The following is a 26,745-nucleotide window of genomic DNA, read 5'->3' as shown; positions in this document are numbered from 1 at the left end:
GAAAAAACCAACAACCCCACACCCCAGACACTCCCAGGGAGGAAACATACTTGTGTACACTCTCCCCACATTACACAGACTCATGAGCTGGCAATTGCGCCCACTCCACTGCTCTGTGCACTGACTTCAACGTTTGTACTGTTGTGTATTTAATCTGGGTACTTAAGGCTGATGAGAAAGAAACTGAAATTGTTAAAAGATTTTCTACCCATGGGCTCTATTATCAACCAAAAGGAGGTCTGCGATGAGCAAATCAGAAGGAGATTGATTCTGGGAAGGGCTGCCATGAAGGAGCAAGAAAAGATCCTTAAATGTAAGGATGCATCACTGGCAAACAAGATCAAGGTAATTCATGCCAATAGTATTCCCCTGCACTAGGCACAGTTGTGAAAATAGGACAGTAAAGAAGACTGACAGAAATAAAGTCGATTCAAATGAAATATGGTGGTGGAGGAGTGTTTTATGGACACCATGGACTATCAAAAGATAAATAAATGGGTTCTAGATCAAATCGAGCACAAACTCCACCTGGAAGCCAAAATGAACAAACAGAGGCTATCGTACTTCGAACACATGATGAGAATACAAGACTCATTAGAAAAGACAATAATGCTAGGAAAAGTTGAAGGCAGCAGGCAGAGAGGAGGATCCAATGCAAGATGAATTGACTCAGTCAAAGAAGTCATGGATCTCAGTTTGCAACACTTGAGCAAGGCTGTTAACAACAGGATCTTTCAGAAGCCATTAACTCACAGGTCACCATAAACCAGAAGTGAATTGATGGCATTTAACACACACATATTGCTGTGTATCAGAAGGCTATTGTCTGGGGTACACTCTGTTGTCCACCGTCCATTCAAGCTAGCCCCCAGGAGCATTATTATTATTATTATTATTATTATTATTATTATTATTATTATTATTATTATTATTATTATTATTATTATTATTATTTAGACTTATTGCCCACTACTCCCAAACTGGCTCATGGCAGGTTACAAACTGTCTGTATTAAAAGCCCCATTAAAACCCCATGAAAACAATTCTGGACATCCATCCATATACAAAGAGTCCTAAAAACTTTTAAAAACCATGGCGGTTTTGAACTCACTATCCTCCCCCAGAAATCTAGTACAGGAGTGGGAGGAGGGAGCGTAGATAACATAGTGAATGTTTACTTTCTTAACACTTAATTCTGGGGGGCCCATCAGATCTTTCTTGCCACGCCAGCTTCAACCATAGACCTGGTGGAAGAGCCCCGTTTTGCAGGCCCTGCAGAACGTTGAAAGCGTCCGTATGAGACATGCTCTCTCATGTTCTCCTATTGAACCACCAAACTGAGCTTTAAGTCTCCCCTCCTCTTCCCAAAGCAGCTGTCAAGACCAGGAATTCCCATGGAGGGGAGGGGCCCTCTGTAGCCTTTCCCCTCTTGCCTAAATGGCCACAAGCTAGGGAACTGGTGACCTCCACCTGGAAGGCTTGGTGGGCAGGCTGTGAGTATAAAAATCAAGGAGGGGGGAGCCGGTTGTGGCATAGTAGAGAGGGTGCAGGCTGTCTTCTCAGCTCCTGCCCTGATTTCCGGCCTACATGAGGCAAAGCCACTGTAGTAGTAGTAAAGGTGGGGGGAGGGAGTGAAAGAAGGGTGAAGGGTGCTGATTGTTATATCACTTCTGGGGGGGGCATGGCAGGGAGGTGTGGCCACATGACGTAATTTCCAGGGGTCCTCTATCCCTGAAAATTTATTTCAGGGGTTTCTGCATGATCAAAAGTTTGTAAAAGGATGGTCTAGATCAGGGGTAGTCAAACTGCGGCCCTCCAGATGTCCATGGACTACAATTCCCACGAACCCCCTGCCAGCAAACGCTGGCAGGGGGCTCCTGGGAATTGTAGTCCATGGACATCTGGAGGGCCGCAGTTTGACTACCCCTGGTCTAGATTCTCTGCAAGCTCAATTCCATCCCGTGCCTACCTGAACTCCAATAGACGGTCGCCATTTCCTTTGCCGTGCCAAACTCCTCAGCTCCTCTCTTCCTGGAATCGTCCTTATGATGAGGGTGGAGGGCTTAGGGGAAGTCCTGGGTTGGATGGAGGGCAAGTCTAAGGACATGGCGGTGATCTTGGTGCTTTCCAAGCTCTCAGTGGAATTGCAGCGCTTGGCCGTCTCTTTGGACCACGATGGACTTCGAGCGACCTCTCTGGGGATGAAGCTGTCATGGGGAGACTCGGTGCTGCTTTGTGTGGTGACAGAAATGAGGGGCTTGGCTTTGATTCCTGCAGGGAGGGGAGGCGGCGCTTTCCTGTAACTGAAGGCTGCAGAAGGGGGGGGGGGGAGAAGAAAAAAAACATGGGATGAGTCAGTTAGATGGGGAGGTCTATTACCAATATAAGCACATATTGGACTGTAACTGTAACGTCAGGGTGATGCTCTCTCACCCCAGGGCCACCTAGATTTGGAAGTGTGTTTGGAAGCTCATAGTTTATTAACAAGGATCGCCAGAGGACTTTGCTGGCTTTGGCCTTCTTTCATTTCTTGGACAATAACCCCAAGGGTAGGTCATTGTGGGCCCAAGCAAAACGAGGCAGCACTTACAGGTGCTTGGCTTGAGGATGCTGCTGGTGAGGGGTTGGCCAGGCTGGTGGGTAGTCGTTGCCATGGTGAAGAGAGAGAGGCAGTCATCATCCTGAGAGCAGCCAGCCTGAATGGCCCTCAGGTAACTGTGGCTGCGCATGCGGAAGCAACCGGGCAAGTCCAAGGCCTCCACGGCTTGTGACTCCACCTCGCCAAAAACCGACTCGCACACAGCCTCGAACTGGTGGTTCAACTCTTCATTAATCTGGAAACAGGAGAAGAAAATGGAGAGATGAAGAGGGACAGAAGGGTTGGGAGTGGGTGAAGCTGAGATGTGTGTACCCAGGGATGGGCAATGGGGGCAAACTGTTCAAGGGCCCACAACACTCAAGAGCCCCGATATGTTGTTTCCTATTAGCTAAGGTTTGTGGACAAACAACTTACCTTACATCTTCAAAGTCCTGGCTTAAACAGTCAAATAGGAAGGCTATAAGCCTGTCTTGTGAATTGGCATTAATGGATAATCATCAATAAAAACTACACACTAAACTATTTACTACATCTACTGATATTCTATTAATTTAAATATACTGTATTATCTACTGGCAGCACTTATGGGGAGGGTGCAGGAGGAGAGCTTGCTTATGCTAGTTGCCCATCTGGTAAACGCTCTCTCCAGGACTCCAATGCCTGCACTCACTTGACTGAGGAGCAGGAGAAAAAATGGAGTGAGGGAAACAATGGTACAGGTGATGTGCTGTCATTTCCGGGTGACTGTCCACAATGCTCTAGGAATTTCCTGAATCTCTACAGTCTTTATGATAGAGATTAGGGGATTTCCTAGAATGGCATTGGGTGTGGGAGCTGTAACATCACTTCCAGTTGTTCACCTGGAAGTGATGTCACAGCATCATTGATAGCGCTCTTCCCCAGACTCTGCCCCCCTCTACATTCCTTGGGCTTGTTGGTGCAGGGCTGGCAGCCCTAGAATGGCCCCAAGTCTGGTTTGTAGTAAGGGTGTGAATTTGGCTAACCCACACCAAACCCCGCTCCCACATGGGAAAAAAAAAACTTTATTGGTGTTTTCCAGGTATTAATTCAGTCGGATACTGATTCTGATATTTTTTGGCGATCTGAAAAGGTGGAGCCCGAAAAATACCCAAAACATTTGGGATTTTTTGGGATTGTTGGGGAGCCACAGTTGAAGAACATTTAAAGAGCTCTCAGATCCTTTAACTGCCCTTGGAGTGAACTCTCAGCTTGGAGAAGGTATTTAAAGGAACTGGAAGTCCTTGAAATGACTTTGGAGTTCACTCATGCTGTGGTGGATTCCAAAAGGCATTTAAATTTTTCAGGCATCTTTTTTTGGGCCCATATAATTGGGGACTCCGGTTCAATCCTTTTCAAACTTGAGCAGAGAAATCAGCAACTATGCAGCACATGCGGTGCCTCTACCTCAAAAACAGTCCAAATAACCCCAGAATGATTCCCCATTAGACCCTTTAGGGACCATTGACTATAATGGTCTCCATAGGCTACAATGGAGCAGAAAAAGATTTGGAATTCCTGAGTATTTTTGTTGTTGTTATGTGCGAAGTCGTGTCCGACCCATCGCGACCCCATGGACAATGATCCTCCAGGCCTTCCTGTCCTCTACCATTCCCCGGAGTCCATTTAAGTTTGCACCGACTGCTTCAGTGACTCCATCCATCCACCTCATTCTCTGTCGTCCCCTTCTTCTTTTGCCCTCGATCTCTCCCAGCATTAGGCTCTTCTCCAGGGAGTCCTTCCTTCTCATGAGGTGGCCAAAATATTTGAGTTTCATCTTCAGGATCTGGCCTTCTAAAGAGCAGTCAGGGCTGATCTCCTCGAGGACTGACCGGTTTGTTCGCCTTGCAGTCCAAGGGACTCGCAAGAGTCTTCTCCAGCACCAGAGTTCAAAAGCCTCAATTCTTTGACGCTCGGCCTTCCTTATGGTCCAACTTTCGCAGCCATACATTGCAATCCTGAGTATTTACTGAATCCAAATACCATACCAGTATTGGGATCCAGGAATACCATGAAATACTGATTTTCTTTTTGGTTCAATATATCCGAACCCCCCAAAATACTAGGGTTTTTTTGCATACCCCTAGTCTGTACCTTACCATTCCGCCCCCCAAAACTGAAGTCTTCCTCCAGGTTTAGGAGCTTTCCTTCAGCTTTTGTGGCTATTCCACGGGAAGAAAAGCCACTGGGGTCAGAGGTGGTCTCCTCAAAGCGGAGGAAAGTTTCAGCTCAGAGTGGGAGGGGACATACAGCTAAGCTCTGCCCCAAGCCTCAAGCCATTGCCCACGAGCTACAGAAAGGTCTAAAATCCAGTTTCCACAATGCCAGCCATGAACCTGGATTTTTGGTCCTCCAGCCAATCCCAGCTCTTTTAATGAACGTACCTGCATGACCTGTGTACCTCCAAACCTACACTGATTACACTCAAAGGCACACTCCTCAGGAAGTTTGATAGAGCTGAAGTAACCTCGTCTAATCCAGTGATCCTTGGTTTGTGTGTGTGTGTGTGTGTGTGTGTGTGTGAATCACCCCAGGAACTGTTTGCAATACCACAGCTCAGTAAAGATTAAAAACAAAACAAAAAAACAAAACAGGGGCCCAGTCTTGAAATGGTTTAATTAGCAGATTAATCAACGAATGTATCCAACGAAGGTTTTATTGCCTAAATTGAAAGCTCTCTCTCTCTCTCTCTCTCTCTCTTTCACTTTGCTTTTGGGATTAATATTTTGGTACTTAAATATTAAGGCTTTGTCACAGGCAAATTGATTTGCTTGGCTAACAATCACAGGTACATGTTAATAAATACACCTAATCCTTAAAAAAGATTAACCGAGCCTTGGGGACATCCTGTGGCCACAAGCTCCGTGAGTTAATTACATGCTGTGTCCAGAAGGGATTTTCACTTGTCTGTGTGAAGTCAAATGCCTCCATCCTGGACCACCTACCTCAGATCCAAACCCAGGGCTGCTAGAACAAAGGCCCGGAGAAAATACAGTCAGCATATCTCACACCTGTTTTGTGGAAGTGCTTGGCACCTTCCGTTGCTCTGCTGTGCTGAGACTGCAGCAACAGAAAGCACAGACCTACCTTCAGAGCTGCCGAATGCTTTGATGAACCTGGCTCTAAGTTCTTAAAATTACGATTCTGTGCTAACCGTTAGAAACTTGGTGGTTTTTACAGATTTGTGCAAAAGGCTGGCTTGGGATTTAGCAAGGCAGGCAAGCAGGCAGAATCAAAAGCAATGCATGGGGAGGTGGGACCAGCCCAAGAAGGATGAGGAGAGAGGTGGTAAAGCAGCCATGTGCTCATTTGGGGGGCAGCCTCCAAGAAGCCCCATCCCAGGGCACCATGAACGGCCCTTCTGGAACCCAGCTGAGCACTGCCCTTGGGAGCGGTTCTGAAGTTAGGCATAATCCATAAGGGAGGTGCAGGTAGCACAACTCCATTATGAATCTGCTGCCAAAATGCGCCTTGTCAGTTCAGCACCAGAAGTCATGGTAGCACTGCCTTAGCTCTATAGAAGGAGCAGCTTCTGAGCTTCCAAGGCACTCAGGGAGGGGGAGAACTGATTTTTCCCATCCTGGATATCTGTTCCACACAATATATTTCTGGTAAGGCCTTGGAGGAGAAGCATGTCTCATGCCTTAAGTGCCGCTCAGCGCTTTGCTGTGCCAAACTCCTGCCCCTGAGTGTTTCCTCCTCTAACCAGCTTGCCTGTCTGTCTAGCAGCCAACCAATCGCTTTCCACCCCCCACCCCTGACCACACCCACTTCCCTCTGAGGCTCAGAGGCTGCAGATCCCTGCTGCGTGAGAGCTGCCCATGCCAGTGAGTTCCCTTCCCAGGGGCCTCCAGTCTGCAGCCTTTCCAGATCCTGGGGAGAGGCCATCTGCAGGGTTCTTCCACCCCACCCCACCCCCCGTTGTTTTCTTGAATGCAACGGGCTTAGCCCCTAGTATATATTTATAATAAAACCCTGAAGAAGTGGAGGGAAAAGTTTCACTTGGCTTTTGAATGCAAGACTTTTAAATGCCCATATAAGAACTGACTCTTCTTCTTTTTCTTCTAAATCCCAAGGGACTACACATATCCATTCCACCTTCTCTGGACACATGACACACAGAAAGCTTCTTGAGGCCGTTAGGAGACCTGATTTTCCTGCACTCCTGTTCCCCAGTTTCCATTCCGGGTGTTGTGAGGAGAGAGACCTTTGCAGTCCCTTTGATGCTCTTATCTTTCGGGACGGTATATTATGCACAAGTATTCACTGTTTGTGTAAATAAGGCAATGTGTGTATTCAACTTCTGCGTAAGAAGTTATAGAGGGTATACCTGGGCTACAAAATATGCATTTATAAAAAATGGGGAACGCATGAATCGAGTGGTACATGCATTCTCCTAGTACATAAAGGCAGGAACACCAAAATTGTAATGACTGTAGATTGCTCATCTGACATTACATAATTTGATTTTTCTTGAAGCCTGCTGTGCAGCTTTTCCTTCCGCTCTTTAATTCCTTCATCCCACCCCATCCCTCTCTTGCAATCCAACCATCAGAGACTAAAAGCACCTCACCTGGCCAGTGGTGAAGGACCGTCCGTACCCCTGTCCCCGTGGCCGGATTCGGGGTGATGTGCAGCAGCTGGGACAGTTACAGATATATGAGTCAGAATAGTGCCTACTCGCAAACCTAATGAGAGACAGTGGGGAAGAAAGATTTCGGAACAAAACCCAAACAGACATGAGCAGAACATCTGGAAACGATGCCGGGCTGGTTTTGTTTACCTGTGTGGGCTCTTGGGCTCCACCCAGTCCAACTGGGCAACTCCTCCTCAGATGAATACATTCATATAATGCAGGGAGAATTAGGAAGGTGAGAGCTTGGGCTTTATTATGGTTTCTCCTCAACGGAGCAGACCGTCCGGACACCACGGACCACTAAAAAGATGCCCACTCTGACAACCCCCATTGATGTTCCTTGACTCCTGTTGGTATTCAATGGAGTGGTGGGAGAAGATGGGGAGGTGACGTTGCTCAATGCCACTTCTGGACAGGAAAATGCCACTCTAGGGATGTTTTCTATCTCTATGGGTGTTTTTGCACAGAGGTTGGAAGGAGTAGCACATGATGTTATATCGGTGCTCACCAGGAGAGCAGCTTGGCTAGATGTGGCATTGCAGCATTACATGATGCTGTTTTGCCAGAGTTCACACCCAAATACCCTCATCCCTGTTGGGGGTGGCAACCCTACCCCATTCGCTAAGCTTTTTCTCGCGCAGTCTTGAGAACACCACCTTTCTCACTTCGTTTCTTACTTAGTTCTGGGCTGGTCTACACTGGAGGAACGGCGGTACCCCTCTCGTCGGGTGGCCCCCTTGGGCGACACCTTGGTGCTGGTGTCTGAGTCTCCACTGTCGTCATCTCCCATGGCCTTGATGTAGCTGCCACTCCGCATCCGTCGACAGGGGATCTCACCATCCTTCCCCGATGCCGGGTATCCTCCCCAGTCATCTTGGGGCACCTGGAGCAAGAAGAGACTGTACAGTAAGCAGGGGTGGTCTGGCTCTTGCCAGGATAGGCCAGTGCTCTTTGGAGGGATACTTTGGAGTCTGGGAATCTTGCTGAGCCTGATAGACTCAGTCCAAGCAATGGCTACATGTTCAGTTGTCGTTTCTTTCCATGTCAATGCAGGAGGGGTCGGAGCTGAGTGGCCCCTGAAGCGCTGCTATTAGAGTCACCAACCTCCAAGGGGACAGCAAAAATCAACAAGGGGTTGCTCTGTGTGTGGAAGTAGCACAACAGACCGGAAACCACTGTGCAAAAAAAACGTGGAAGGTAAATCCAACTGCACCATCAAAATATTTTTTTTGCGAAAATGTTATATTTGATTTCTGATAATGAATACAGGTAAGTTTGCAAATTTGCTTTCAGTTTCTTATTCCGGATGTCACATTTTGTCCACCTGAGGACTTGATAAACCTTCATTTTGCTAGCCTCTTGCTTCTTCAGCGAACTAACAGAAATAGAACCATGTCTAAATGAGTGCTGCAAACAGGAGCCCTCTCAGTTTATAAATGTCCTAGAAGAATTCTCCGCAACTTCAAACAGTCTTTCCTGCTCAAAGAAACATGTCCCAGGAACTCTGGAATGACCCCGGGTAGATTCCAACGTGCTGGTGGCTCCTGGCCCCAAAGAAGTACTTTTGGTCTCAGTCAGAGACCTGGTGGAATGAGCTGCCAGCAGAGATTTGGGCCCTATTGGAGCTACCAAAGTTCCAAAGGGCCTGAAAAATGATGCTCTTCCACCAGGTATATGGTTGAGGCCAACACAAGCAGTGACATCAAAACAGGCCTCTCTCCTCTCCTCTCTACATCCCCCACCCCTGAGTCTGGACTCTCTAACTCCAAACTTAACTTAGCAATTGCAGTTAGAGGGATGGTCAAACATTTTACATTTTAAATAGGAAATTGGATTTTAATTGTCTGCTGTTTTTAGATCCATGTATGCACGGTTTTTTTGCATGTTGTTAACCACCCCAAGAGAGCCTCTTGTGGCGCAGAGTGGTAAGGCAGCAGTCATGCAGTCTGAAAGCTTTGCCCCTGAGGCTGGGAGTTCGATCCCAGCAGTCGGCTCAGGGTTGACTCAGCCTTCCATCCTTCCGAGGTGGGTAAAATGAGTACCCAGCTTGCTGGGGGGTAAACGGTAATGACTGGGGAAGGCACTGGCAAACCACCCCGTATTGAGTCTGCCATGAAAACGCTAGAGGGCATCACCCCAAGGGTCAGACATGACTCAGTGCAGGGATACCTTTACCTTTACCTTTTAACCACCCCAAGACTGTGGCTTGAGTGGGGCAGGCTACAAATCCAAACAAACGACCAACCAATCACCTGGAAATGTTCTACTCTGGCAAAACAGTGTCATGTGACACTGCAAGAGTATGGTGAAATAGAGGTTTACCAAGTCTTAGTGTGGACAACAGAGTGACACCAGGAATAAGAAATTGATAGCAATTTTGAAAACTTTATCTATATTCATTCTATAAAACTGAATATAACATTTTTGTTAAAAAAAATCTTTTCATTGTGCAGTTGGATTTACCCTACACAGGGCTTTTTTGCACAGTGATTTCTGGTTTGTTATGTAACCTCCAAAAGGAACCTGAAGTTCTGGAATTACAACTGGTCTCCAGAGATCAATTCTCTGGAGGACATGACAGCTTCAGGAAGAGGACTCTATGGCATCACATGCAGGCTTGTGCCTCAAATAGCCAGGAATTACCCCAAACCAGTTGGGCACTGGGTTTGTCAGGCTCCAGGTGGTGAAGTGACCAAAAATGGCCAAACGGTGGGGGTGGACCTTCCAAATTAATTTTTTTTAGGTCAGTTGCATTTGCTTATATTTCTGTAGGAGTATAGTCTCCAAACTTTGTTTTCTCAAGCAGACTTAACCAAGAGACTGTCTTTTGACAAAAAAATTATTAAACATTTAAAAGATATTTTCAGTCTTTAGAATGTCTTTGCTTCAGTCTTTGCTTCGTTCAAGGTGGTTACTGGAGATCTCTTGGGATTACAACTAAGTTCATCAAGAGAAAATGGTTGCTTTGGAAGGTGGACTATATGGCATTATATTTCATTGAAGTACCTACCTTCCACCAACCCCACCCTTGATAGTTTCTATTTGCCAGATGTCCAGGTATTTCCCAACCTGGAGCTGGCGACATTATGGGCCACCCAAGGTTTGTCAGAACTACTGGGTACTTTATCACAACACCAGCCTGCTTAACAATCAGAATAATTGGACTGTCTAGAAAATGTATCTACACTGCAAAAATATATCAGTTTGATATCACTTTAATTGTCACAGTTTCCAACAGGGAATCTTGGGAACTGTAGTTCAGTAAGGATACTGAGAACTTTCTGTGAGAAATTCATAGCCCGCATAGAACTACATTTCCTAGGATTCCCTGGAGGAGAGAGGAAAGAAGAATTGTTAAACTTGTTTAGAGATGTTTGGGTTTGACTGTTATTGTTGGCTTGGATCTTTATTGCTTCATTTAACATTTATGACGTTTAGTGTTTCACATTTTATAGTTTTGTGCTGCTTTTATTACCATTTGGTGCTTCTAGATCCTGATGTGTTATTTTCTTTGTTTTTTAAATGTGGTGAACCACTCTGCCTTCCGCTTTGGTAGGAGGGTGGGGTAGAAATTTTCAAAATGGATCAATGAATGAATACATAAAGGGGATATGTCCAAAGCATCCTAGCCCCCTCTGGAATATGCTTGCAGGTAATTCACAGTCCCAACCTAAGCAGATTCACACCCTTTAATGGGCTCAGAAAGATGTAACACAGTCTAGGATTGTGGTCTTGGGTTGCCAACTCTATGCTGGGAAATTCCTGGAGATTGGGGGTGGGTGGGTTTAAATCTGAGAGGGTGAAACTTGAGGAGGGCAAGGAGGTCTGCAGACCTGATGCCATACCACCCATCTCCCAAAGTTGGAATTTCCAAAAGGGAATAGAAAGTGTCACTAGACCCAGCTTCGAAAGTGTTGCTAGGCCCTGTGAGAGGGTGCAGGGGCAGAATATAGTGTGTGTGTGTGTGTGATAATGTCACTTTTGGGGAATACCCTGAAGCACAGTGGTACCTCTACAAACCACCGGTGTTCTCAAGTTTGTATGAGGAAAGTTTAGGGAGAAGGGTAAGTTGCTAGCTTTGGACCTGACAGTGGTGAGAGCATTTGCGGGCCACAGACTAGCAAAACACATTTTGCAATGCTGCAACACCACTTGTGGCTAGATGCTCAGAGAAACCATAGTTTCCAGTGATCTCTAAAGCTACTGCCATCACTCTCAAGTATTCTTTGAAAGTGATGTTATCACCCCAGGGATGCTGGGGAGTTTTTAATGCTTAACATTTATTTTGATGTTTAATACTCCTGCTGCGGCCAAACACTGAGCATCCCCTGCCCCGATTGGGGGCTTAGCAGCCCCCAACAACTTCATGACCTGGAGATCAGCAGTAATTCTGGGACAACTGCAGGCCCTACCTGGAGGTTGGCAACCCTAGACTGTGGCATGTGAGAGACGTCTAGAGCTACAATTGTTAACACATTTCCAGGGCAGAAAGTCCCATTGAACTTCATGGGACTTATTTCCAACTTGGCCAGTTTAGGTTTGTCTTGTAAGCGCTCTGGCTGATGAGAGTTTTGTTCTGACTACAGAATGCAAAATACAGGTTCCGGTTGCCCTGGTGCTGGCCAAGGAAAAGAAAGTGTTCAACCCTTCCAACTCCACTCAGCAAAACTGGGTTTCCTGCTTGACGATGAGCATTTTAAAGGCATAAAATGGTGTCTCTTCAAAGGATACATTTCTCTGCTAAAATAATAGCAACAATAAAAAAGACAACTTGATTTCCAATAAGGAGTGGAGGCTGGAAGGTTGGCAAAAATGATACACTCCTCCTAGGCAAGCTGAGGGCCAAACTGCATGTTGTTTTTGGAAACAAGTTATGTCTGGATTCCCACTCATCCTTGTGAGGGAATGGCATTTCAAAATTCCACAGTAGCTCAATGTAGCTCAGGATTGCAGTGTGGAGGGGGTAGGAACAATGTTGGGCACAGACTAGAAAAGCTTGAATGTCCACGTTTCCGCATGGGCCGGAATTTTAGACTCAATTTAGACCCATTAGCCCCCTGTTCAAAAAGTGAACACTGAATTTTGGAGGATTCCCTTGATACGGGGCAACTGAGAGGCCAAATTGGGTCTGCACCCGAAAAGGGGAATTTGCATGTGGAAATGGACGAAAAACTTTCCCCTAAGAAAATCCAAACCCAAGCCAAAACTGTCGTGCGGAAACAGTCAGCGAGTTAGTACAATCAACAAAATAGGACATTCAGTAACTGATGCATAACTAATTACACATTAAGCTGTAGAGCTACCGTATTTGCCGGTGTATAAGACGACTGGGCGTATAAGACGGCCCCCCAACATTTCCACTCAAAATATAGAGTCTGTTACATTACATTACAGTACTATGGGCCACTGTGGGCAGCTATGTCTATCCCAACTGAAGTGCACCCGGCGTATAGGACGACCCCCCCACTTGGAGGCATGTTTTTCAGGGGGGGAAAGTAGTCTTATACGCCAGCAAATACTGTACTATACAATAACATCCTCCGTACAATAGGCTGTATATAGCTGTAAAGACCACAAGTGCCAGTCTTTTCCCCAAGGAAGTCTGTGAACTGTTTTGTTTATTACCTGAACAAAAAAACCCTCTTGACTAGTTCTGTTTTGCATAGTCTGAGGAAGAAGAAGAGTTGGTTCTTATGCCACTTTTCTCTACCCGAAGGGAGTCTCAAAGCAGCTTACAATTGCCTTCCCGTTCCTTTCCCCACAACAGACACCCTGTGAGGGAGGTGAGGCTGAGAGAGCCCTGATATCACTGAAGAAGAAGAGTTGGTTCTTATATGCCGCTTTTCTCTACCCGAAGGAGGCTCAAAGCAGCTTACAATTGCCTTCCCGTTCCTTTCCCCACAACAGACACCCTGTGAGGGAGGTGAGGCTGAGAGAGCCCTGATATCACTGAAGAAGAAGAGTTGGTTCTTATATGCCGCTTTTCTCTACCCGAAGGAGGCTCAAAGCAGCTTACAATTGCCTTCCCGTTCCTTTCCCCACAACAGACACCCTGTGAGGGAGGTGAGGCTGAGAGAGCCCTGATATCACTGAAGAAGAAGAGTTGGTTCTTATATGCCGCTTTTCTCTACCCGAAGGAGGCTCAAATCAGCTTACAATTGTCTTCCCGTTCCTTTCCCCACAACAGACACCCTGTGAGGGAGGTGAGGCTGAGAGAGCCCTGATATCACTGAAGAAGAAGAGTTGGTTCTTATATGCCGCTTTTCTCTACCCGAAGGAGGCTCAAAGCAGCTTACAATCGCCTTCCCTTTCCTCTCCCCACAACAGACACCCTGTGAGAGAGGTGAGGCTGAGAGAGCCCTGAAATTACTGTTTGGTCAGAACAGCCATCTGCAGCTGTCTGATACAAAAGGACCCCATGACTATTAGACTTTTAGACTATTTTGACACTAATTTAGCTGCCATGGCTTTCCCTCAGTTATTTATTGATTAAAAACATTCCTATGCCATCCTAATCTGAGACCTTTTGGCAGAGTCTAAAAATGCAAAGAGGACCTCAGCACAGGATCCTTGGATGGGTGGGTTAGAAATGTAATACATAAATAAATAAATAATAACATTGTTTTATTTAGAAGAGAAACAACTTCTTATAAAAAGAGGGGAGGGAGGGAGGGAGAGAGAGAGAGAGAGAGAGAGAGAGAGAGAGAGAGAGAGAGAGTGTCCTAACTAACTTTCTAATTAACTAACTTTCTAACAGCCTTTCTCAACATTTTTACTGTTGAGAAATCCCTGCAACATTATTCAGGTTTCACGACATCCCAAAAGTGGTGCAATTGTGCAAAATATGGTTGGGAAGCATAGCTCTGCACACATGCCCCTGGGGCCCCTCCCCTTCTGACCTCCTCCAGGACCATCATTGGCCATTTTGAACCCACCATGGGCCTGTTAGATCGTTTACCTTGTCAGATTGTTATCTTCTCTGCTTATTGTTATTAGTATTACTGTTACCTTCATTCGTTAGAATCACCGAGTTTGGTTTACTGATTCTCTTTATGTTCTATGTGAACCACCCTAAGCCATACAAATGCAATAAATAAATAAATTTCGGGAGGGCTTTTATTAAACAATAAATGTTTAACAGAATTGTTAAAAATATATATAAATATTTAACTCCCACCCATTCCGGAAACCCTTCTAGAGCTGTCAAGAAACTCCGATGGAGAAAGCCTGATCTAACTGTTCCGTCATCTTCTTTCTGTCTGTAGGCCAGCTGGGAGGAAGTGTGCACAAAGGAACAGAAAGTGTCCAAATGAGCCAATCAGGACTGTAGAGGAGAGTATTTGAAAAACATCAGGACGTTCCTTTTCTAACTATGCTAGATTCACATCTCCTCTGACGTAGGATATTCTTCACATGCTTTTGAATCATGCACACTACAGATCCTGCATATTGCAACAAGACCAGCACAAGAAGCAGGTTTACCAGTAGCTGGAGATCTGGAATTAGAACTGGTCTCCAGGTTATAGAGCTCAACTCCCCTGTAGAAAATGGTTGCTTTGAAAGGTGAACTCTATGGCATTATACCCCTCTGAGGTTCCATCCCTCCACAAACCCCACCTCTGAGATCTCTAGGAGTTCCCCAACTCAGAACTGGCAACCCTATGAGAAGGCTCATTGCCCACAAACCCCCAGAGCATAACACTGCACGGTTATTGAATGTCTTATTCTGGCTGATTGCATCATTTTACGTTCTGTGATTCGCCTTGAGTTGCAGTGAGAATGGCGGGCTACAGATACAGTAAAAGTAAAAGCACTGAAGCATAAAAGACCGTGGAAATCCAGAGCATTGGGCAGGCTAAATGATCTTTATTACAGGAACCCTTCAAAGAACCTTGAGGATTGGAGTATGGTGGTAGGCAGCTTACCACACATTTCTGTGAGGACTGAAGCAAACTTCAGTTCTCAGGGTTCTTCTGAGGCAACCCAGTTTGACCATGTAGCATGAGGCCATGTCTTCAGGCCACCTAGATATAAATGAGGTTGCTAATAAATCATGCCTCGCAAAATCTCTCTTTATTTTGACATATCATTAGTTCCCCCCCCCCTCACTCCCCTTCTCTTTCTTGCCCAGCAGTTCATTCTCTTACCTCTGAAAGCATCTTCTCCTTTAGAGATGGCTATTCTGTCAACAGACCCAAAAGGAAAAAAATGCCAGGTGATAGTTGACTGAATAAGTTGCGGCTGACAGTTCCAGCACAAGGTGACTGTTCTCTTTCCCCTGACGAAGCCTGCGCGGGGAAAAGTGTAGGGACTTGGTACAATAATAAATCAGTCAACTATAACCTGCTGTTTTTCCCCCTCCTTTTAGTTCTGTTGGCACATTGCTGGGTGCAGTCCGTTTTTTCTTTATCCTTGTACTATATTCTGACTTCATAAAAAAAAAATCCAAAATGAGTATGGCTCTTTTTATTTCAAAATATTCACAGTGGGAATTGATCTCATTTTGAAAGGTTGCTTTTAATAAAGTCCACCCCAAATTCTATGCCGAGTTTTTTTTGTATTATTATAAAAAAAGCTTTACTGTGGAGACAAAGAAACCTGGGGTTTATCTGCGCCAACATCTTCAGTGAAACAGAACCCAACCAAGCCTCTGTTTTTCATTTGCAGGAAAGATAGAGGCAAATTGGAACAGATACTCCTATGACAGACTGGGACCTGGATCTTTTAATTACCTGTGTTTGGTGTACATCTCTGCTTGGCTCCCTTATGACCCAGTGACAAGACAGAAGAACTAATTAACAAACACGAAGTTTCATAAACAAATTACAGTTGTTCAGAGAGGAGAGAGAGTTTTTTTTTTAATTCAGGGCAACGGCCCCAATCAGAATGCTTATGGAAGAAACAAAACCTTTGCTTTTATTTTCTTAATATTTCATGATGAAATCAAGATAAAGAAAGATAGAAACATAGATAAAGTGGGAAGGAGGAAAGGGGAAAAAATTAAATTAAAATACTGTAATTTAAGTGCTAGAGAAGCCTTTTTCAACCTGTTGACTGTGCAGGAGCCCCTGAAATAAATGTTCAGGCTTTGAGAACTCACGGAAGTGATGTCAGCTGGCCACACCTCCTGCCATGCCCCTTGGAAGTGACATCACCACCCTCACCCTTTGCCCTCCTTTCACTCTCCCTACTACTATAGTGGCTTTGCCTGGAAAGAAGGGCAGGAGCTGAGAAGACAGCCCAGACCCACGTACCATGCCACAATCGACTTCCCCTCTCCTTCAGTTTATACACCCATCTGCTGAGCCCTCCGGGGGGAGGCAGCCAATTCCTTAGCTTGTGGCCAAGTCCATCAAGGTAGGAAAGGAAAGGCCACGGACCCCCTCCAGAGCTCTTGCGGACCCCCAGGAGTCCACGGACTCCTGTTTGGGAATCCCTGAACTAGAGACTCACAAATATTAATGAGTAACCACTGCAGTCCCCATGTAAATATTATGGCTTTATAGATTTGCCTTGAAAGGGCCTACATATGAGGCTATGATATGAGAAATCATGCACCTATGTCAATTTCATCAGAAAATTTTTTAAATAGTCGCTCACAGATTCATTCAGGAAAAAGGTTACAATTCACACATCGTATGCCTCACTGGATTACCTTTTTAAAATGGCTGCGTCTTCTTTCATGCAAAGCAGTTAACACTTCAGATTGGCTCCTATAAAGGAACCCGTGCTGCTCTAAGGAGCCCAAACCAATATACCTTCTATCTGAGCAGAGGGGATAAGGGGGCAAGAGAGGAACAAAGGCCAGAGCTGCCATTACGGCTCTGCTTCAGAACTATCACAAAAAATTAAGATAAAAAATAATCCCAAAATGGTGCAATCTGTAGAAGTAAATCAACCTCAAAAGAGAGAGAGAGAGAGAGAGAGAGAGAGAGAGAGGAAACAACATCCTCGGAAAAAAGATTATTAGAGGCAGGCAAAAAAACATTCTGGGGAAAATGCTCTCGGTTTCATTTGATTTAGATCAAGGTGTCTGTGCTGGCTTTATCCAAAACCTTATTGAGAGTTTAAATGCTCCCAAAAGAAAATACTGGGATTGCTGAAGAAATCTTGTTCTTGAAGGGACAACTAGAAGCATCAGAAATCCCCTAAATGAAAGGGGCCCTCTTTTGCTCTTTCTGCAGAGATGCCAGCCTCCAGGCAGGACCTGGGGACCCCCTGGAATTACAGCTGATCTCCAGGATACATGGATCAGTTTTCCTGGAGAAAGTGGATGCTTTGGAGGGTGGCCTCTATGGCATTGTACCCCACTGAGGTCCTTGTCGTCCCCATTCCCAAACCTAAATTTTACCAGCCTGGATCTGGCAACCCTTCCCCTCCATCCCCTGCCAGTAAACTAAGAAGACTTTTGGCGACTCTGTCCTTCAGAGAGTTCTCTTCGTGTCCCTTTTGTGTCATCACCATGATCATTTATAGTCCACCTTTCTTCCTGGGACTCAAGGTGAATTACAAATATGTTAAGGGCTTTGTAAATGATACCCAGAACACTGAATTGAGCCTAGTAAGTGATCAGGAAACAATGGAGCATATGTAGAAGAGGAGCTCTTTACATCTGACATCATCCGGGCCATGAGTGTTCTGTACCAACTGGATTTTCCATGTAGAGTGTATTACAGTGACTTGAATACAACACCTCCACTTATCTGTTCCACTATATATTTCTGGTAAGGTCCTGGGGGAGGAGCTTGTCTCATGGCTTAAGTAACACTCAGCACTTAACACCCACTCAGGGCGGCTGTCCCACCCCTGAGTGCCTTCTCCTCCAACCAGCTTGCCTCTGAGGCTTGGAGGCTGCAGATCTCTGCCGCGTGAGAGCTGCCCTGCTGCTGAGTTCCCTAACAGCTGCCTGCAGCCTTTCCAGGTCCTGGGGGGGGGAAGGGGTAGGCGGTCTGAAGAAGAAGAGTTCGTTCTTATATGCCGCTTTCCTCTACCCGAAGGAGTCTCAAAGTGGCTTACAGTTGCCTTCCCTTTCCTCTACCTCTGCAGAGTTCTTCCACTCCACCTCCCTAATCTAGCGTCCGTTGTATTCCTGAATGCAATGGGCTTGGACCTAGTTTATAGATAAAAGTCACCCTTAATACACAACGTTTCAACAGAGCCCCCCCCCCCATGCATTCTGACATGCACATATGAACCTGACAACATTCAGGGTGTCCCTCTGAGTACATTCAAAAGAAAATCTTAGTGCCTTAGCCCAACGGCTTCATCACGGCAGCCTTTGGGTTCAATGGGGCTTACTCCTTAGTACTCAGAATGGCAGCCTTCCTCTCCCAATATTTAATAAAGGGTAACTAACCCTGACCTGGACAGCCCAGGCAACCTGATCTTTTCAGATCTCAAAAGCCTAATGGGTCCTGGGAGATCTGAAAGGAATACCAGGGTATGAAACAGAGGTGGGCAATGACAAACCGACTCTGAATGTCTCCTGCCTTGAAAACCCTATGGGGTCCCCATAAGTCAGCTGTGACTTAATGGCCATTTCTACCACCATGTTTCATGTATTACATTTTTTGCAATGTCATCCTAAACAGAATCCCACCACTATAAGTCCATTGAGGTCAATTGGCTTAGAAAGATGAAACATCATTTAGGGATGTACTGACAGTCTACCTAGGGTATAATTCATTAATCTAGGCCAGCCTTTCTACCGTTGAGAAACTCCTGAAACATTCTTCAGGCTTCAAGAAACCCCAGAAACGGCGCAATTGTGCAGAATATGGTTGGAAGGCAGAGCTGTGTACATGGCCACCCAGGGCCCTTCCCCTTCCCATCCCCTCCAGGCCCATCACAGGTCATTGGGGGAGGGGGATCGCCATGACCATATATGGTCATATCACCCAATAAATATTTAACAAATTAAAAATATATTAAAATTAATTAATTCCTACCCATTCAGGAAACCCTTCCAGGCTCATCAAGAAACCTCAAGGTTTCACGAAATCCTGGTTGAGAAACCCTGATCCAGGCACAACAGGGTACAACATTTTCCAGGTAACCTATTCCCCATATTCTTCACACTTCCAATTCAGGAGTTTTTTTTGGGGGTGTGTGTGTAATAAATCCATAGACTTCCAACCGTTGTCTCTTAGGTTACCAAATAACAGGAAAGCATTTCCATCTGTAATACCCAGCATCATAATGTATGGATTTACTGATCTTTTACCAAAGTAATTTTTAGGAAGAACCACTGGTAACCAGGTAGAAAACAAGTACCCACTGAAACTATTTGACTTGGAAGTGCACGTCTAGAAGGAGCTCCAGTTCACTAAAGGTTCTCTGATTTTGCTGCCTTTTCCTTGCTTATTGTGAGAGGGAAGACAACACGCTATAGCTTGATCTCCTCTGATCTTGGAAGCTCCTCGGATGGGAGGCCACCAAGGAAGACTCTGCAAAGGAAGGCAGTGGCTGGCAAACCCCCTTTTCCTTTCACATGAAAGCCCTTGCAGAGCTGCCACAAGTGGGCTGCAACTTGACAGCACTCCCTGAAGCCCTTGCTTACTGCCTTCCCAACTAATGGCAGCCCCTCCGCTCAAGGTTAGAGTTGGGGTGATGTCCTTGTTCAAGATCAACCATTGCAACCTCTACAAGTTCCCACCTCCCAGCTCCCTGGGTGACAAGTGGCTCCAATCCAACACTCCAGATGTTTCCCTTACCAGGTTCCAGTGATGGGCTGGCATCCCAGGCGTGAGCAGGAGGAGAGCAAAACAACTGGAGGGAAGCAAGAGGCTTGAACAGACGCAGCTGCCAGTCGGTCTGCCTCTCTGAGGCAGCATCAAGGAGCGTCTTCCCCTCTTTCCTCTCCCTGGCCGAGGTGGGCAAATACAGGCTAGCTGGGGGAGTGTGCAATCACTGGCTGGATAGGCTGAGGCTTTTCATCCTGGAAGCCCCCCCCCCCTTTGCCCACTGTGGATCAGCAGTCAAGCGGAGTGTCATTCACTTTCTCCTTCCCTCAGGGGGAAGACAAGCTAATTAATTGGAAAGGGACAATCCTGTTAGGGAATGAATGGGCTGGGCAGACATCGAGGGGTTAAATGGGAGAAGGGGGAGAGGAGTGGGGCCTGCTTCAAACCCACAGCTGCATGGCTAAACCGTGTCAATGGCCGGGCTTTGGGACATGGAGTGCATTCCTGGGTGGGTTTGGGCCTAGTGCCACTCAGCACGGAGAGTGATCCCCAGCTGCTTTGGTGCACATTTTGTTCCCTGGTTCCCTGGAGCCTTAAATAGAGGGATTCCCCATTCCGAGGACAGCAGCTTTGGTGAGCTCTGGGTGGACTGCCCTATGTGGCTGGCGTTCATTGACTTTGGGGGCTTCTGGGGGTGGGATGAGGCTAATTTATCATTTAGCTCTTGGACATTCAACAACGCAGGTGGTTGTGAGAAGTCTGTTGGCAGTGGCCATGCTGGGGCCAGTGGGTGCAGTGGCTCACACGGAGAACTGATTGGAAAAGCAGGACAAATCCATCCTTTTCAGGAATGAATGCTCCTTTTTAGAAAAAGAAAGTTCAGGGTTTTTTTGGGGAGAAAAGAATTGTTCCCCCTTAAAGTGCTGGACCTCCAGATTCCACCCACCTGACCAGGCCATCTCTACCCTCACCACTGTACACTACATTATGCTCTCACCCTCCCCTCTGGCTACCGATGGTTGACAGTGAAGGCGGCCAACCTCCAGGTGGTGGCTTGAGATCTGCTGATTCAACTGATTGCTAGTTGACTGAGATCAGTTCACCTGGAGAAAATGGCTGCTTTGGAAGGTGGACTTTATGGCATTATACCCCAATGAAGTCCCCTCCCCAAGCCCTGCCCTCTTTAGGCTCCACCCACAAAATATCCTGGTATTTTCCAATCTGAAGTTTGCAACCTTATTGACAACTTTCTGATCTGGCCTTAGCCTATGAGGAAAGAGGGCTTCAGCTTTCCCTCCTGGGCTATTTCCCTGACTAGAAACCAGCCCTGAGGAGCAGCTGTTTGCCTGATTGGAGAAATTTACACATTCTGAAGGTTGTATGCAAGCTTCCCATTGGGCCAAACAGTAAGGTCACCAACTCTGGTTGGGGAAAATTCCGGGAGATTTGGTAGAAGAAGCTCAGCAGGACCCGTGATGCCATGGAGTCTACCTTCCTTTTTGTCCAGAGGAACAGATCTCTGAAGTCTGGAGATCTACTGTAAAAGATGTGGCATCTTCCCATCTCCTCATCAACCCAGAGGTTGGCCACTATGCTCTCCAGGGTAATTTCAGACTGGAAAAATAGTGTGACAGTGGTGGAGGGGAGACCCTTTTCTCTGTTCACCATGGTCTGAAGGTGGTTCCCTGCCCGTGGGAATAGCATTCCAAGCGCAGAACTCACAAAGCATGTTTGACTGGAAGCCTTCGGAGCAGACCCAAAATAAACAGGGGTGGGGTTGTCCATTGTAGGTTGAGAAATACCTGGAGACTTTGGGGGGTGGAGCTGGGAATGGGCAAGATTGAAGCAGTGGCTTTAAGTAGCAGCTGGACAGATACTTCTCATGGATGCTTTGGGCTGATCCTGCACTGCACAGGAGGTTCGACTAGATGGCCCCTTCCAACTCTATGACACATTCAACACATTGAAAACAAAAGCCAATAGCCTTTTACCAGTCTACAGTCCTATTTTGCCCCCCTCAAGAGCCAGCTTCTGTGTCAGGTTGCCCACTCCAGCTTGGGAAATTTCTGGAGATTTGGGGGTGGCGTCTAAGTAGAGTAGACTTGGGGAGAAGAGAGGGAGCTCAACACGGATGCTTTGGTGTCCAAAGCTGCCCTTGTCCTCCCGGGGGGACTGTGCTTTGCTCTCTGGAGATCAGCTGTAAATCCCAGGAAAATGCCGTTCTGTGCCAGGGAGCTATTTGCAGAGAGTTGAGGGCAAGACTCGTCGCCCAGCTTGCTGATCAGGGAAGGCGATGTTTTGTGCATATGAGATCACTAGGGAGGCAGAGCCTTTCCATTTTCCCAATTTGTGCTAACTGGTGTGCAGCCAAGCGCCAGGGCAGTTTGATGAGCAACTTTGGTGCCCTGGCTTCACATGCGCATGTGCGTGCGGTGGACGGTGAGGGCAAGCTTGGCGTTTATTTTGCAGTTGTCGCCTGCCAAACAGCAGCCCAGTTGATAACTCCTGGCTCATCCCCAATGGGGGGAGATGCTGGAGGCATTATGTTTTCTTTTTAAAAACAGCCTTTTTAAATGGCGTGGACTGGGAGAGGCTGTGTGCCTCCCTCTGTGTGGACCCAGCTGCTCAGGTGTGTGCCGTGGTAGCTGTTGGGGAGTGTGGGGGGGGGGATGTCCTAATGATGCAGGCTGGCGAGAGGCAGGCCAGGGACCTCTGCAAATGTCTGTGAGGTGCATGCTAAAGAGGAAGCCTGGAGGAGAGGATGCGGGAGGAGAGGAGGATGCCAAGGACAGAGCTGAATTGTGATGCTTGAAACAAGCTTACGTTTCCAATTGCAGTGGGCAGGCATGCAGGCAGGCAAAGAGGATCTGCACAGGCGCCAAGCAAGCGATCTTGGGTCGGACTCGCAGACCTCACGCTGGGGCTGAAAGGGGCATTTGCAGGGGGGCAGGAATCAGTGCCTGGTGGGAGAGGCCAGCTACCCATCCCTTCTCCCTTATTCTCTTCTGCACCACCCCTTTATGTTTATTGATCCCTTCCTGTGACCCATGAGCCTTGTTCACAAATATGTTGTAAAGCACCCTGAGGCTACAATGGAAGGGTGGTATAAAAATGTAATAAACAAACAAACGAACAAATAAATAAAGTTACTATGAACATGCCTACAACTTGTATATAGCACGGACTTTGTTTTTCTTTAAAAGTATGTAGAGTAATTCAATACAAGTCCAGTTGAATGTGCGATTGAAAACCATGCATTTATCCAGGCGCGGATCCCTGGTTTCATTTTTTAAAGTGAATGAACACTGGCTCTTTCTTACAAACAGGTATACGCACATATATGCAGGGTGTACGTTTGTTCTCTAGCCCTGCTCACGTGTTATACCGGGAAAGGGATGACGAGAATGATGTTCCACAGATGATTTTACCATAGAGTTTTGCGGGAGATCCTAGAACAACACACTGGTGATTGACATCTCTTAAAGGTAAGCATAGAGTTAAGCGAGGGGGATCCTAGAGTGTCAAACCAACACAGTGACGTTACTTCTGAGTTTAAGCCAATAGTGGTGGGGATTGCAGGCATGACCTGCTAAGCCTACCTGGAGAATTCCACCTCCAACCCTACTTAACAGAGAAATGGAAACTGAGGAAAAGTTCTGTGGGTGGGTGGTGGGTGGGGAGGCTCTGTTCTGCAAAAGATCCTTTCACCATTGCTAGCATGCTGGAGGGAAGGAGTCTGGTGTGTGTGTGTGGGGGGGGCAGTGGAAACAGTGAACGAATCAGGAAAGGGGACATTATTCCTACATGTTCTCTGGCATCTGCTGCTGCCTTGATGGGGGGGGGTGTATTTTTGCACATGTCCCCCCCCACAGGCGGATGCAACCACAGAGATGCCTCACCATGTGAAAGGTGCCTTAGATGGACTCCTATGGTCATAGTCAGTGCAGAAGAGATGCGTTCCTCTTATTTAGACAAAGGACAGGAAAGGTGTGCTTCCTCCAATAACTAAGCACCTCTGCACAGAGCAGGAGTATGAAAATTTATTTAAATGGCTTAATTGCCCCGTTTCATTCATCTTCTTATCCATCACCGGGTGGTTCATCATCTGTCTGTTCACTCGTTCATCTGCGGATTAATCCAGGGCTTGTTGGAAAGGCCCGTCCTCCATCAACTAAAAAAATCAATCCATGCGATCTGTTAACTGGTTTGAGCAGCGAGGAAGTGTCGGGACAGACACTGCAATCCAGGCCACGGTCACTTGAAAACCATGGCTTCCCTCTGAGCCGGGACGAAGCAAGCACAGGAGCGAAATGTCATCAACTGCCAGGTTTCATGGCCGCTTTGTCCACCTCAAGCGTGAACACTCACTGGCAGAAACTAGTCAGGAATATAAACGAGGAACGCACGGCTCAAAAGGGCAGAAATTCGGGAAGCCGGTCCAGGAAATTAGACAAAATTATTCTTCAGGGCCTGGCTGAGAAACGCATAGCTGGATTCATTGTACAACGGATGAGAGCCATCTTTTTTCATCCCTTCTCAAAGAGCCAAAATGTATGAGAAGGGGAGGGAAGGGGGTGTAGTTTTATCGGGCCTCCAAGCTCCAGGGCATGCTTCCCCCCCCCTCCCCCAAAACCATTCCTGATCCATTATTACCACATCAGGCCCATGAGGTGGGGGGAATGAAATATAGTATGTGCACCTGGAACAACAGCGACAGCAACTGAGGAGGAAGAGAATAACCTGCTCTGAGGAGAAGGGACAAGGCCATCAGGGCGATATATAAATCACCCACCCATTGTGGGTAAGGAGAACTAGCGTGGAGAGAGCCAGCTTGGTGCAGTGGCTAAAAGCGGCAGACTCTAATCCGGAGAGCTGAGTTTGATTCCCTGCTTCTCCACATGCCGCCAGCTGTTGGACATTGGGCTAGACACAGAGCTGTTCTGACCGAGTAGTGATATCAGGGCTCTCTCAGCCACTCCTCCCTCACAGGATGTCTGTTGTGGGGAGAGGAAGGGAAGGTGATTGTAAGCCACTTTGAGACTCCTCCAGACAGTGAAAAGCGGGGTATAAAAACCAACTCCTCTGGACAAGAGGCACAGCAAAACAGAAGACAGATATGAAGGAACACTTATACTGCGCATAGGTGAGTATTTGTGTGTGGAGTCGAGTTATTCAAGGGGATAAATTTAAAAAGTTATGAATGCTTCTGCCTTGGAAACAATATGGTACGTTTAGCATCCTGCAGCTGAAGGTTGGCTGGTACTTTCCAATCAATGGTACTCCAATATTCTGACTATGTGGCCAACCCTAGCTTGGCTTCCTGGCCCACAATCTTTCCTCTGTCCAAGCTCCCGAGAATCACCAACTGGCTTCCAACAAGCAATCCATAGATATTCCAGTCACAGGGCTCTCCTTTCTTTGCTACCCTTTTGCTTCTGTGGGCGTCATTCGTATTGCAGTCCCCCTAGAACAGGGGTGGCCAAACTGTGGCTCTCCAGATGTAGCTCCCCATGGGAATTGTAGTCCATGGACAGCTGGAGAGCCACAGTTCGGCTACCCCTGCTCCAGAAGCTACCATTCTCAGAAGTTAGAATGTCTGCAAATGTTCATTGTCATTAACCAGTGGCTTTCAGGTGACAATCAGGCTTCGACAGATACACAGAAAGAGGGTTCTACAGAAACATCAATCAAAACACCCAGGGAAGGGGATCCGGAAAAGAAGATGGACACAGAAGGAAGAGACTAGATTCCATTCTGCCTTGCTTATTACCGTCACACCCCACATTTCTAGTTTAGGCATGTTAGAAGAAGAAGAAGAAGAAGAAGAAGAAGAAGAAGAAGAAGAAGAAGAAGAAGAAGAAGAAGAAGAGGAGGAGGAGGAGGAGGAGGAGGAGGAGGAGGAGGAGGAGGAGGAGGAGGAGGAGGAGTTAGTTCTTATATGCCGCTTTTCTCTACTCGAACGAGTCTCAAAGCGGCTTACAGTCGCCTTCCCTTTCCTCTCCCCACAACAAACACCCTGTGAGGGAGGTGAGGCTGAGAGAGCCCTGATATTACTGCTTGGTCAGAACAGCTTTATCAGCGCTGTGGCGAGCTCAAGGTCACCCAGCTGGCTGCATGTGGGGGAATACACAATCAAACCCGGCTCGCCAAATTAGAAGTCCGCACTCCTAACCACTACACCAAACTGGCTAGGTGCATAGGGTTACCATATTTTGAAAAACAAACAAGAAGATATATTTCCTGGTGGACTACTTTAAACAAGTGATCATTACCATGACAAGTCTCGTTTTAAATACCTCTACTATTTAAGCAGTCATAATTGCTACTAACTAGGAATATTCCTAACCTTCCAACCCCCAAAAGAAGACCTTTTCATCTGTTTTTTTTTTAAAGAGCCTCAAAGAGGACAGTCATAAAAAAAGAGGACATGTCCTCTAAACAGAGGACATCTGGTAATCCTACAGTGGACAATTTTCAGGATGGGCATTTGATCCCCCCTCAACCTTGTCTTAGCACAATTTATGATCCATCTTCAAATGAATGTTCTACATGCAATGAAGCAACGTATTAGAATGAGCCTATTTGGACTATCAGGGGGGTATATGATTGTTAAAAATGTCTCCCATCATAAAAATTTCCTGCAGGGAAAGAACGAACCCATTGGATATAAAGGCCCAGGCCAGCTAGTTTTCTGCTTGCAAGGAAGCCTGTAATTTTTGGAGAATAAAAACATGGAGTATGTTGTGGTGTTGCCAGTTCTTCCGCCTCAGAAATTAGTTTCCTCATTCTCTCCCCCATGTGTACATCTA

General features: G+C 46.6%; 1 protein-coding gene and 1 long non-coding RNA gene across 8 annotated transcripts in view; one reads left to right on the top strand and one right to left on the bottom strand.

The window, feature by feature from the left end:
* Positions 1-26,745, bottom strand: part of DLGAP3 (DLG associated protein 3) — a 243,927-nt gene that overhangs the window by 30,276 nt on the left and 186,906 nt on the right. For 5 of the 7 annotated variants that reach the window (XR_013231011.1, XR_013231010.1, XM_077337514.1 and 2 more), the window contains 4 exons: positions 7,931-8,136; positions 7,191-7,305; positions 2,591-2,834; positions 1,970-2,310 (listed from right to left, as the gene is read on the bottom strand). Coding sequence is in view for 5 of the 7 variants with exons in the window: in XM_077337514.1 (XP_077193629.1) it covers positions 1,970-2,310; positions 2,591-2,834; positions 7,191-7,305; positions 7,931-8,136 (906 nt within the window). In the remaining 2 variants the exon portion in view is untranslated. The remainder of the gene's footprint in view (positions 1-1,969; positions 2,311-2,590; positions 2,835-7,190; positions 7,306-7,930; positions 8,137-26,745) is intronic. The other 2 variants (XM_077337517.1, XM_077337518.1) reach the window with 1 other exon arrangement.
* On the top strand, positions 1,160-16,058 carry LOC143837550 (uncharacterized). The gene is made up of 4 exons (XR_013231013.1): positions 1,160-1,493; positions 6,694-6,861; positions 7,935-8,159; positions 15,921-16,058. It is a non-coding gene; the product is annotated as an uncharacterized LOC143837550 (long non-coding RNA).

The sequence above is a fragment of the Paroedura picta genome, chromosome 5, assembly GCF_049243985.1.
Source record: "Paroedura picta isolate Pp20150507F chromosome 5, Ppicta_v3.0, whole genome shotgun sequence".
Classification (NCBI taxonomy): Eukaryota; Metazoa; Chordata; class Lepidosauria; order Squamata; family Gekkonidae; genus Paroedura; species Paroedura picta.
The sequence above is the reverse complement of the archived record's forward strand: the minus strand, read 5'-3'. Positions and strand labels throughout refer to the sequence as shown.